At 36.3% G+C, this 13820-nt stretch overlaps 2 protein-coding genes across 2 annotated transcripts in view; both read right to left on the reverse strand.

Annotated features, from left to right (window-relative positions):
• Positions 1-3788, reverse strand: part of LOC107098659 (histone-lysine N-methyltransferase EHMT1-like) — a 61022-nt gene extending 57234 nt beyond the window's left edge. Inside the window, exons 1-3 of the mRNA XM_015396432.1 lie at positions 3722-3788; positions 2405-2790; positions 1696-1825 (exon numbers count right to left, since the gene is read on the reverse strand). Coding sequence (XP_015251918.1) covers positions 1696-1825; positions 2405-2788 — 514 coding nt within the window. The 5' untranslated portion in view covers positions 2789-2790; positions 3722-3788. The remainder of the gene's footprint in view (positions 1-1695; positions 1826-2404; positions 2791-3721) is intronic.
• A 2627-nt stretch (positions 3789-6415) lies between these two features.
• Positions 6416-13820, reverse strand: part of LOC107098657 (arrestin domain-containing protein 1-like) — a 23303-nt gene continuing 15898 nt past the window's right edge. The window contains exons 5-8 of the mRNA XM_015396430.1: positions 11614-11796; positions 9167-9343; positions 7993-8518; positions 6416-7230 (exon numbers count right to left, since the gene is read on the reverse strand). Coding sequence (XP_015251916.1) covers positions 7193-7230; positions 7993-8518; positions 9167-9343; positions 11614-11796 — 924 coding nt within the window. The 3' untranslated portion in view covers positions 6416-7192. The remainder of the gene's footprint in view (positions 7231-7992; positions 8519-9166; positions 9344-11613; positions 11797-13820) is intronic.

Here is a 13820-nt window from a genome sequence, read left to right on the forward strand (position 1 = left end):
TAAATTGCTTTATTATAATTATGCAGGGAGTTTTACAGTTCATATGGACACTGCAATGTAAGTAGAGCAGAAAAACAGAAGAAGAAGAAGGAAAAAGAAAAAGAAAAACACAGGACAAAAGATGAAAGAAAGAGGAGATAGGAAGGAGACAATGACAAAACATTTTCAGTCTGCTTCAACACCTGTAATGAGATGAAAACTACCTGAAAACTTAATTCAACAGCAGCCTCCGGACAGGTGTTTTTCATCTAAATAATCTAAACTGCAGGCAGCAGGATAATAAAAGCGAACATATTCTGTCGGCAGGTTTCAGGATTTTAAGTTAATTTATGCTTCAATAAACTGTTTCAGAGGAGTGATCACAGCCCTGTGTCATCAGCGATGTTTATTGACGAAATAAATGAAAAGGGCTGGAAGGATGAGGAGATGATGAAAGCGTGGCTGAGGGAGGTGTATGTGCTAGTATATGCGTCAATAAACTGTTTCAGAGGAGTGATCACAGCCCTGTGTCATCAGCGATGTGTCTGTCTCACGGCCAGCTCCCAGGTTTGATTAATACTTTGTAATAAATACATGAATAAACACAAACATACTCAGTTTTGCTCCCGCTCTATTTTTAACTACGCAGTAGAGGTATTTAAACGTAGTAGAGGACATGTACCTGTATATAAAAAACGCGCCCTATAGTCCGGTGCACCTTATGTGTGTGTTAAATACAGTAATGACACATATAACTGAGACTGCGCCTTTTAGTACGGTGCGCCTTGCATATAGCTCAAAAGGACATTAGCCTCCAGAGGGCCGGCATGCCCACCCTACTAGAGGCTTAAGCTCTTCATGGATTCTACTCAAATTAGTATCCTTGCTAGAGATTTATGCTGCAGCAAGCTGGACGTCATCTGGGCATCATCATGTTTACTCAGTTTTACAAACTTGATGTCACAGCTCCATCACTGGCGCATTCAGTACTAAGTGTAACACCAAGCACTTATGAAAAAAATTATAATAATATTCATAAAAGAGACAGCAGGGAGTCACAATATGTTTTGTTCCCAATATGAGACACGAAACGAATGCTATGAAAGGGGTTACTTTCGTAACCTCGGTTCTCAGAGTAGCACGAGTGAGCGTCTCACCAAATCATCCTCCTTGCTGTAACATTGCAAGAAGGAAGTGATCGTTTCTGAATAACTCTCAGAGCAGTATCTGCCTAATATATGGGGGGAGGGACTCTGCCCTCTCTGACACCGACAGGTTTATTTTCCAGCCAGTCCTGGCTGGGGTATTGTAAAAAGGAGCTTTTGATGAAGTCGCGCTGAAGTCGTTGCCAATATGAAACACACACTCATGCTACTCAGAGAACCAAGGTTATTAAAGTACTCTAAAGTTCTCCGTACCGCACGTTTTTGTGTGAAAGCTGCTTACTCCCCAGATGTAATAAATGCTTGAAAATTCAAACCAAAAAAGGAAGAATTACTATCTACATACTGTTGCTGCTGATCATGTGACATCAAATCCTATTTTCAATTAGATCAAAATAGAAACTTAATTGTAATATAATATTTTGGCGGGGCAAGAATTATTGTTTTGACTGAAACACTTTGTATAGGTAAACACATTAATAGTCTTAATTAGGTTTTTTTTTTTAGATGGATGGATGGATAAATAGAAAATAGGAAAAAAGCATCAACCAACCTATCTTAGCTTGCGTAGAGGCAGACACCTCAATCCCCATCCCCTGTTGGTTCAGATGAGGCTCTGCAGTGAATGGTGCATGAGGTATGTTGTCCTTTGGTGTTGGCTTTGGTGTCTTTCTACCAGAGGTCTTTAATATGAAAAAGAGACATGGATAATTTTTGATTAAAAAAAAAGCTTTTATCAAATAACTTAGCAGAATATCTACCTCCCCTCCAATAGTTACAGTATTCCACAGCTGTAATATTTTTAGTGTATACATCAGAGAAAAAATATTAGTAGTACTAGCATTTAGCTGGCACACCTGACCATAACTGACTGTGGAAACTTCAAACTGGACTTCAAGCAATGTAGATTCTGTCCCTCTAAACTCTTCCTTCAGACACCGGGAACTTGATTTCTTAGTGAAAGATCAACTTTACTTTAAACTAAAAGACGACTTTGGACCAATAAGCAATGGCTCTGATTTGTTTTATCCTATTACAGGTAAGACACCAGAATCCAATGTGTGGTTTATCTGTGCCTCTTGGATCTTCATGTGCTGACTTCATTCTCAAGCCACTCCAGATTACAAGTATTAAAAAAAAATCTGTGCAATAAATCTATATAATGAGTTTTGATTTCTAAAATGAGAACATTGCATTTTTTGTAAATTTTCTGTAGATGCAAAACTCGCTGTTATATATAAAGCTATTTACATGGTAGTTACCTTGCTGAAAGAATCTGAATGTTGTGCTTCTCCCTCTTGCATAGCCTCTGCTAAACCTGAAGATGGAACCAGTTGCCTGGAGTTTGTAGCTGTCGCAGCAGCAGTAACATTGCCTTGAGGAGGCTGTTCAATGTCTTTAGTAGCCAGTCCTACAGCAAAGGCTGATATCAAACTACAACGAGGTGGCAGCTCTTTCCCAGCAGATACTTGTGCAACTTTTCTCTGCAAATCACTATTGTTACTGATTATAGGGGACCTATGGAAAGGAGTCAATGTAAATTTAGCCTTTTGATTAATCTTAGCTTCTTTTCCTTTGGGGGTTGTAGAACCAGGGCTGGGGGACCTCTTCAGTTCAGCGGCCATATGGTTTCCATTGGTCTCCATTGCTGTTAAGAGAAAGCATATTTATGTGTCTGATGACACTTGTTTGATCACCAAAACAAAGAGTATTGCTGTTAGGCTCCTAAGAAAGACAAGGAAATAAATGAAACAAAAATAACTGCATTTAGATTCATACCCTAAGCGGGCCTACTATCTCAGTTATCTAGTAATCCTGTGTGTTTGGATTGTTATAGAGTTCCCCTGTTGTTATAGTTCCCCTGTGGCGCGAGCACAGGGCGGCTGTTACGCGTCTTTAGCGAGCATGCGCGTTTCCTGTAGCTTGCGTGGTGAATCGTGCATCCTGCGCTGTGCGGAGATGCAGGGGAAACCGTATCTGTTGGGGAAATGCAGCTCGACGTAACACCGGTATCACTGTGAAACCATTCTACAAGTGGCAGTGGCATTACTGACACGCTTTTCAAACTGAGTTTCTGTACTGAGGCTATTTATATCTTCAATTTGGTCTCTTTCGTTTCACATTTCATCCAATGTACCCCATATAATCTATGACCGCTGCCTGTTCAGAAAGCACCGCTGCAGCGCCAACTTCAGCCGCATACTTTACCGAAAACACAAACTTTCTACACTACGGTATGCGATGAAGTCATACGCTTGAAATAAGCAACGAAACAACGGGTGCCATCTTTGTTTTGTTTAAGAAGGGGAGGCAGACTTTGGAAAGTAGCTATTTCAATTGGATTAGTTCGTGTTTATCCCGAATAGCGACTCGAGTGTCTGCAGTATTTAAACAATAGAAGCAGTTCTTAAATCGTCTCTATACGAGTTCAAAAGTAAAGCATGTGGAACTCTACCTAAAGAAGGAATAATCCAACTAGAACGTAGTGTTAGAAAACTACAGCTAATAGGTGAATCATAAAATGAAGGCTTAAATAAGAAAGGTTAAAAAAAAAAAAACATAGCAAGGTTTCAACTAACCAGTAGGAGAAACGTAGAGAGCAGCAAGCACACTGTGTACGGAATGCCTCAAGGGTCATGTTTAGCGAAATTCCTCCTGAAATTACTAGAACAGAAACTATATATTTAAAGATATTTGAAATCTTTTGAAAGGTGGCCGGTGTAACATCGATGTAACAACGGATTATTCCCTGTTCGTATCATCTTCTGATTGGACTTTATAGCATTTATTTGCACCATTATTATTTTTGCAACGCTACCGTTCATTGTTATGCACACATTTTTTTCATTCTTCTGCATGCTAAAAAAAAACAAAACAAAACAAAAAACTGTTTTTCTCCTTGCTCTGGTATATCTTTATTACTGCCGCACTTTATATTGTGATGTTATTTAATTCAACTCCAGTCCCTTTACTTGTCGTAAGCTGCATGCACTCTATGTTTACAAGTTTGTCTTAGTCTAATTACAATAAAGCCATTTATTTATTTTTAAACTGATTAAAACTAGAATTAGGCAATAACTTGCATTTGCAATATCATTGCGATTTTACAAAACGCAATTTTCAAATTGCAAACGCACATTTATGGGCGTTAGACACTCTCACCTTAGTCCTTTAGGTGGCGATAATACGCTTAAAGTGGGCTTTTCTTGCCTAGATAGCTTCTTTTTTAAAGTTATTTACTAAAAAGAAGTTCAAAGAAGGAAGCGTTTGGAAATTATCAGTTGTCCTACTCAACGGTGTGGAAAGCAGTGGCATATTCAGAAATGAAAGACAACATTTGAATAAAATAAAAGTCACCAAAATAGAAAAAACATACGAGTGTATGTTTTAGTATCAATGTGCATTAGTGAGTAGTACATTAACATTTCATATAACATAACATTTATAATATATATATATAACATTTCTTCTTTATGTGTTCGAGACATTTCAAGAAAATGTTAAAAACTGGAGATGATCTAAGGTTATTTTCTGTTTTTGAAAAATGATGATACAATATAATTAAATATTTTTTTGTCTTTCAATATTATCATTGGTTCAGGAAGTGTAATTTTTTGTCCGAACCATCTTTCTAAGGATTTCCAGAATATTTTGGTTTTGTTGCATGTATTATTGAAAGCATGGTCTGTTATTTCACATGATTATCATTTACTTTGATAAATATTGTGACAAATTTTTAGTAATTCTTTGGAAGTGTAAATAGCATTTGAATTTTAAAGAGTGTGTCCTCAGCTTTTAATTATGTAGGGCTTTCAGATAGACTAAAATTTCAATCGATTTCTTTATCATATAATACCATTTTTTATCATACCATTATAGGCCTTATTTTGTTTATCATACCAGTGAGTACAGTTTTGATTAAACTGTTTCTAATTGTACTAGTTATTGAATTTTGAGAGGTTGTAGGACGATGAGCTTTTACATTTTCAGTCTAATTAATTCATTCTTCTGGCAGGGCTTTGAGTAATCTGGTTACTTCAGCTGTATAAAGGGTTATATTTGCAATGGTCACAGTGGTCAGTTGCAACAGCTAGTGATTAACAATACAAATCATCAAATTATTGGCTTATTCAACTATTTTCCCTAACTGTTTGTCCTTTTCCTGTCTCGAGCATACTTAGGGGAAAGAAGAGAAGATGGAGGATATAAAAAACATGGATTAAGCCTTTAAAGATCAATTTGATGTTAAATAACTCTCCTTTATTGCTTTATATTGGAATGCTGCAAATTACACAGTTGAAGCAATTGTACACCGTTTCTATATGTTCATCCATAAGGGTTTGAATTCTGCAACTTAATGACTTGTAATCTGCTGAGTTTTTTTAAGATAGAAACATTTTAACCAATCTGTAAAAATTGGTTTAACTGACTCTTTAAGGGCCTTGATATGAGCTGTTGAGATCATCAGTATATAAATAATAGAGGTCTAATGAAAGATCAATCCACACCGATGTATTGATTAAATTAACATTCCAACTATATTTATAGGAAATAAAAACATTGATTCAAATTTAATACATACCTTTATTTTGAAATTCACAAGGTGAGAGACAACAGTGAAAAGGCTAGCAATCCATATAATAGGAAACACTTTTTTATCTAAATGATCAATGCATGTAAGTGCTTAGAAATAAAATAGTCAAATCATTTTTTTCTTTATTTGGTGAGCTGATATGAATCAAAATAATTGTGTTAGATGTGCAGATTATGTCACACTTCATAGATATTTGCATTTATTAAATAGAAACCTTACATCATTTTGAGAAAGTCTTTTTTATGCTGCTGAAAAAGGGCAGTATTGGCTGGGTTCGCTAAATGTTTAAGCTAGGGTTAGTCTGACTGCACAAGAGGACCAGCCAATCTTATCTATGCAAGGACTCCTGTCTTTGAAGAGGCCATCGATAATGGTGCGATTTGCAAACTCGCTAGTTTCACAGATGGGTTTGGTGAGGTGCTCTCATATGGAAGCTTAGATGACAGAATGCAGTCATCTAAGCTCATCCAACTAATTTAGTAGTCAAACTACCTTGGACAAGCAGACTGTTGTAGGTACAAATGAAATTGCTACCTGATTTGTTGTGATGGTTTTGAGATATAATAAGGGAATCTAGTACTGCTGTGCTACTGTAGCCCTTTTTTTTTTTTTTTTTTTTATAATTATTTTCTAATAATCCCAGAGGGGGGGGGGGGGGGGGTAAAGAGATCTGTTGTACAAATTAGAAGTTGGAGGAAAGATTAGCAACACTTTATTTATATTTGGTTTATTAAAACAACGACAGCAGCAAGATAAAATAAATAAATATAGAGTCTGCTGGATTTTACCAGGAAAGCAATATATCTGCACTGATGTAAATAGAAATCATATTAGTAATGGGGAAATAAAAGCTCAAATCAAAATCATGCTAGATTATTCTAGACATTAATACACACAAGTTTGTGAACACAAGGCAAACAGACATACCTGATGATAAAGATTAAACAACAACAGAAAAATAAAGGTCCAAAACTAACCATGAACATTTACATGGTTATAATTTTCAACATTTTACTGCTAAAAACAAAAGGCATTAAGAGGTTTGGTTTCTTAGGCTACTAGATTTAACAGTAAAACTAACGATATAAGAAAAAATTACAAGTTACCCACAAATATACATCTGAGGCAAACATGCAAATCAAAGTATTCTATTTAGGTATTGTATTGATAGATGTTGTCAGGGAGTTACGAGACTGAGATAAGTCAACTTACACTTTAAAATAATGTATTAAAAACTGGAGAAAAAATAACCATAGTGTATTATAGACCAAAGCTAGCCCTCCAGACATACATTTGCTCATGGTTGCTCGCTGGCCCCCTGTGTTTAGTTGTCTTTTTATTTTATTTTATTATTATTTTTTTTTTTATAGTAAAACAAATTGTGATTGCGTGTCCATATAGTACATGCTTTAAAAATCACACAACTATTATCCTGGATCTGTTTTCTTGATGAACTTCATGTATTGCAGCTCTCAGTGTAGGAAGGAGGGGCTTCTGGAAAAGACAGACATAAAAAAAAAAAAAAATGTTACTCAGTGCACTTTTTATACAAAATATAAAATCCACAACCTTAAAAGCAGACCATGGTGAAATGCTGAAATGGCTGATTCATTTAAATAAACAGCAACCTGGGCTTTTAAGCTTTTCTATGTGCTGCAAGAATCGAGAATGTGTCTTTTTCTTGCAACCCTGAGTCAAAGAACAGAGTTCTTCCAGCAGTGGTAATTTATTTTACATCAAACCTCAAGAACTAATTAGAAGTACTCATAAGACCCCCCACTGTAGCATATACCAGTGTAGGTACTTTGTTTTATTCAAACTGCTGACCATTAAGACAATAGCCTGGATCCACACTTGATTAAGCTGTGCATAGGTCACGTGTTGAAAACATTGCAAAAACACACTTTCATATTCACGTAGACCTCCAAGAGAGAACTGACCTCTCCATTCTTGTATTGTCTTTGAACACACTAAAATACATTTATACTTGTAGTTACGTTCCCACGCCCCAACTCTGGCTTATGCTTTAGGTCTAAACTTTGGCATTAAATTTGATCTCCGCAAATCAACTACAGATTTTACCCTCTTTTTTAAAGTTTTCATGACCAAGATGACTTAAAATTTGCACAGGCAGATTAGGTGCAAATTCAGATTTTTGTTTTTCAGGAGCATAAAATATCCAGACTTCATTGATGGATGAAGGCACATCTTTCTGATTTTATAGTCCTTCATGAAATATGTTGCATAACAACAAACCTTGTGGATAAGCCAAGGCACCATAGTCTGGAGGAAGGGTATCATGTTGAGCTCTTGGTTGGGCACAATTCCCTGAAGGATAAGGAACTGTGGCCTCTGTCGACCCCCTTAATGAAGACCCACTTGAGGCTGTGGCAGATACATTAGGCAGTTGATTCTGTGGAAAAAAGAGGCCTGGGGCATAGCTGAATCCATTGGGTGACACCGGCTGAGACTGGCGCTTGTTTGGAAAGTGTTCATTCGTCACGTTCCCAGCTTCTGTGCTTAACGGGTAATCAGCCGGAGGCGCGCTGGGGGAGGAAATCCTGGAGCGTGGAGCTGGACGGGGAGCAGGTTTAGGGGCAATATGAGGTGATGGTGTAAGCATGGAAGAAGATGGGAGGACATCTGATGTCGACGCAGAGGCTGTCAGCTCCTTCTTGGAAGGAGGAACTTCTTTCTTGGATGAACAGAGTTTCCTGTCAAGTGACACATTTCCGATGTGGATTGGTAATGTAAGTGTAACTTCAGGAGACTTTAGGCTGACCTAAGGAAAGGAAAACAACAAAAAGAAAACTGTTCTTCAGGCAAATATTGAAGAAGGCAAGATGGGTTTTTTAAATTGTTACATAGGAAATATGCAACATTCAAGAGTAATAATCTTCTCACAGATATGCTAGGTATACAATTGAAAGATATCTTAGACAAAAAACAATGTTATCACTTAAACATCATCAGTACTATCTGCAGATCTCATAACAACCTTGACATGGTTGCTGTTTTTAGACAGGACAGTTTAAGATAAACAGCATCTTTGGAAGCATTGTGCATTTGTCATAAAATACATTAGAATAATTACTAATCTATTTGATCACACTGGAATAAAAAATAATAGAATGTATTTTAATTTGTTAGTATGTTTGTTATATACTGTGATAAATGTTTGCTTGTTTAAAAGGTTTTATGAATGTTTTCAAGTGAAAACAAACAACAAGAATGCATCCATATATATATATATAGCTGAATTACTAAAGAAATAAAAACATTGGATGTAAAAAAAAATCAGCTCTGCCTTAGAGATGCCTTGAAGAACATTACAAAACTGCATACATGTAATTTGCCTCACAAAAAGAGATACTTGGATACTGAGTCAGTCACTGTTATACTTAATGAACTGGAGTTGAAAATGTATTACCTTGACATAGTATTCGATCTTTATAAGTTCACAACCAGCAAGTGATGACTGAGGGAGGGCAGGAATGATGATTTGTTCTTTCCAATCTACCTCTCTACCACCTTTTATTGCTCCTCCTTCCACTTCCACTATCGACTTCAGGTCATAGGTTGGCTTCTTTGTCTCATACGTCACCCTCTGTAAACATTAAAGCACAGATGTCAAAGTACAGTCCTCATGGACTGGTATACTGCAAATTGGTCTGTCTGTAAGCACACCCGAACCACATAGTTGGGTCATCAGCAGTACTATGTAGATTTTAAGTCCATGAGGAAGTGATTCTTCCATTGATTTAGACATAACAGACTTCAACACGTAAAAAGGTTGCAGGATAACAACTCCTTGAAGACGATCGCTTTGATGCCACTGAATTAAAACACAGAGTTAACAGAATTGCATAAGATCTTTTAACTGGTATAATATGGCAAAAGGGCATTGGAATTAATTGACAAGTCATCAACGCTTATCGTCAGGCAGTCTTTCCTTCAGGTGACTGTTGATGCCTCCACCTCAGTCTTCTGAAGTTTCTCACAAAGTAATTCAGGCTGAATCGTGTTAAAAGCACTGGATAAACCACATAAAAATGACCTTCACAGTGCTGTGTGCCCTCTCTTAATGACAGTGGGTTTTTTTGAAACGGGTGAATGATGGCATTTTCAACTCCAAACCCACAGCAATCCGTGGAACGAAATCCGTGGAACCATCTTGTTGGGGTGGTGTTATCCACACAGACGTTGATGTAGTCAGTCACAGTGCTTGCATGGATGTCCTCTCCATGGAGCTGATACAATGGATTCCAGTAGACTCAAAACAACCCTGCAGGGCCTCTTCAGCTTCCTGCGAGCATCTTCTTACATTTCCTTCTAAGGCAGATTCTCCCTTATAAAGTGACTTGTACTCTTAGAGAAAAGTAACCAGTAACTAATTTACAAAGATCTGAAAATTAATTTTTAGACATCCAGAATGTTTATTTTTAGATAGGAGTAATGTTTCAGATATGTGAAAGTAGCAGCTCAACACAGATGAATGGGGAAAATTGAGGTATTTTGTACTAGTTAGGATTACTAGATAAATTACCTTAGATAGGAGGAATACTATTAAAAATATCTGAAATACATATTCAGTCAAGCAAATATATATGAAACGGCCACTTAAAATAAGTACAGATTTGTAGATATCTGAAATGTAGTTCTTACTACTACAAATATGATTCCATTTAACTTAAAACGTAATTTCAACTGGTGGAAATGTAAGTCTAAAATACAATTCTGACCAGGAACATTGTAATTGTGACTAGGTAGAGTGCTTTAGTGCTATCTCTAATAGAAATGTGACTAGTCAGTTAAAATGGAGCTGCATTTTTTTATGTTAGTCAAAATTATGTTTTTAAGTATCTAAAACCGCATTTTTAATAGGCATTATTAAAATCAAGATACTTGAAAACCCAATTTAACTAGTCATAATATATTTTTGATTTCAATAATTGGATTTCTGGATTTCTAGAAGGTTATGTTCATTTTTGATATCTGAAATAGTTTATGGTCATCAGAATTCACTTTTAGATAGGGAGAATATTAATTTTAGATACAAAGAATGTTATTTTAAATATCTGAAAGTAAAAGCTCAATACACATGAATGGGAAACATGACGTCATTTGTACTCGTGCAAATTACATTTAAGATATCTGAATTGCTTGTTATAGATTGGAAAAAAATTATTTTAGATATTGGAACTGTTCATTTTGACTAAGACGAAATGTATTTGAGATATCAGAAATATATATTCAGTCAAGCTAATAAATGTCAAAAGGGCCACTTAAAATTTGTACAGGTTTCTAGGTTTCTGAAAGTCTATTATTACAAGTACAAATATATTTCTTGCATCCTGAAATTTAATTTTTGCTTGCAAAAATGTTATTCAGGATATCTATATGACCAGTTCTGACTAGTAGGAATTTAATTTTAACCCGGAAGAATCTTATTTTAGAGATCAACAAATAGAACACAATGGAGAGGACAGCACTTTTAATGAATGTCAAAACAAACTGCCATACAAACACTGCCAACTAACATCCATTGAGTTTTCAAGTCTTCTTTAGATCTCAATCTGCTCTTATTGTCAGAAAACCTGGCAGAAAGAGGCTGAAGTCTGGAGGATCATCCTGAAGCCATGTTTCAGTAAAAAAACATAATGCTGCATTGCCGACATTAGGGATCATAGCCCTTGGTAGGGCTTTACGTTATTTTAACTTGTTTCCTAATGCCCATAGTGATTGATGGAAGAGACGGCTTAAATTTCCTACTCCTTAAAAATTGTTAATGGGCTGCTCCCAGTTGTAAAGTAATTCCAGAATTATTACATAGATAGGGGCAACGAAAATGCTTAAGATACTAGTAAAAGTCTTTACCTGCATCAGATTGGCAGCTATGTGGCCTGTGGTCTTGGTGGACTGGTTACTGATGTTGGCTGACAGCTTGATAATCTGGCCCGGTGTGTAACCCTTCATATCTGTTTGGGCCTTCAGAATGATCGTCCCCGTTTTCACAAGCATGTAGGTGAACTGTTGAGTTACTGCAGAGGAAGCAGGTCCCTATAAAGCAGAGGTAAAGGACACAAGATAGAATATGTCTGCAAGTTTTTTTAACCCCTAATTTATAAGTTGTTAAAGTCTTGAAGAAAAGAAAAACACCACAATTCAACAAAAATATTTTATGTTTCTTAATTACTTTTTCATTTTGTGATCAATGGTAGTGCAAATGAATAATGACTTGGTTATATAAAAAAAAACAAAAACAGAATACCGTAACATGCCTCTAGTCAAAAGAGGTCAATCTTTTTTTTAAAGACAGCTGCTGAAGCTAAGCCTATATTTAACTATACAGAATTAGCATAAGAGTTTGACCAGAACCAGGGCCCTGTTTAAGCAGGTGCAATAAGTCATAACTTGGAATGAGTTTGAGGATAAATCCCTGAATAACCAGGACTTTCGGTTTCAGAAAGCCAGAGAGCATTTATCCCGAGGCAAATTAATCCTGCAATTTACTCAACAAAACAAATTATAAGATTTTTAGAAGTTATCTAGAGCCGCTTGCACATTCAAGCAGAGTTTAAACACAATAAGGCTGTCACAAATTGCATATCCATTACTGTAGCAGCCTGTAGATGGTGGATAGAAAAATATTAAACATGCACTCGATTAGATGTCTCCCAGTGCCTTCCCTTGTATACATTGCTGTAGTCCACTGACACACACACAGTCCTCCCTCCCTCTTTTGCTGAGGAGAAGTTTGTTTGGACTTCTGCAGGTGCAGAAGTGATAAAGAGTACCGAAAACTAAGGAAGTAAATTTACTGGTTTTACTCCACATGAGCTCATGACGGGTCAACCCTTTCCTGGACCACAGAACAAACCAGACCACTGGCCAGACTAGGACTGACAGGTGACACATTAAAACGGCCTACAAGACACTTTTTCCTTTAATTAGAGACTGCTTTACAGACACACCAAGGTGCCTGGAGACACTCATTGAGAAACATCTCAGCCATCCCTCAGCACCAGAAGGTGTGGCTCAAAGTCATCAAAAGAAACTGATCAGAGCTCATCTCAGCTAATCAGGAAGGAACCAGGAAAAGTTTCAACAAAGCAAATCAGAATAAAGGGGCAGAATAATCCCCTTTGATTTGTTCATTAACACATCAGTAATCCATCTGATGTTTTGAAGACCAGCTGCTCAGCAGACAACGTTCAAAATGTCCCTTGTAAGTGACCAAGATCAGCAGAAAGACCAAGGCACCCACCTGAAGATGTCTGACATCAGCTTTGGCTTTTTGATTATTTAATTATACAACATGAATGAGAAGCGATATGTGTTGTATTTTGATGAAAGGTGGATATTTTTTAGCAATCTGAGTGTTTGATACTAGTTTCTCAATACAAAAGAGCGCTAATATTAATCCTCCACCTTGTTAAGTGTGGGATTTGACTGACCCTGATTCTGAAGAGCTGGACTCTGTGTGAAAGATCTTTGTGTTATTTATTTATTTGTTTATTTGATAGGGACAAGTATGTTTCATGAATCATGTCACACACTACAGCATTATAGCTAAGGCTAATTCTCAATGCCTATCCCCAGTTAGGCTTTTACACAAAACACAGTGACTGTAGACGAGGCAAAACAGAACAAATTACACATTAAGACATCACAGATACAAGATCGTGTCAGTTAAATTATTAATGTTAACATGTCTAACCTCTCAATAAAAAGTAAAAAGTCTTTAAGTTTATGTTTAAAAAGGACCCAGTTTGACTCTCCCTTCAGTTCTGCAGGTAATGTGTTCCATGTTTTGGTGCTTTGTACAGTGAATACAGTGTTATGATTTTAACATTTTGCATTGAGATTGTTTTTTGTTTCTTTTTTAACTTATGAGGTTTGTTTCATTTAGGTCATCAGGTTTATAATTTCACTTATACATTGTAGACATGAAGAAGTACATTTTTCAACTAATTTGACCTTTTCTATTTCCATAATAAAAGTGGTAACTGATAATGATAAGAACTAAAAAATAAAACTCTCAGCAAATAGATTTTACCATGAAGAGTATCATCATATATATA

The sequence above is a fragment of the Cyprinodon variegatus genome, unplaced genomic scaffold (genome assembly GCF_000732505.1).
Source record: "Cyprinodon variegatus isolate N-32 unplaced genomic scaffold, C_variegatus-1.0 Scaffold798, whole genome shotgun sequence".
NCBI classification, from domain to species: domain Eukaryota; kingdom Metazoa; phylum Chordata; class Actinopteri; order Cyprinodontiformes; family Cyprinodontidae; genus Cyprinodon; species Cyprinodon variegatus.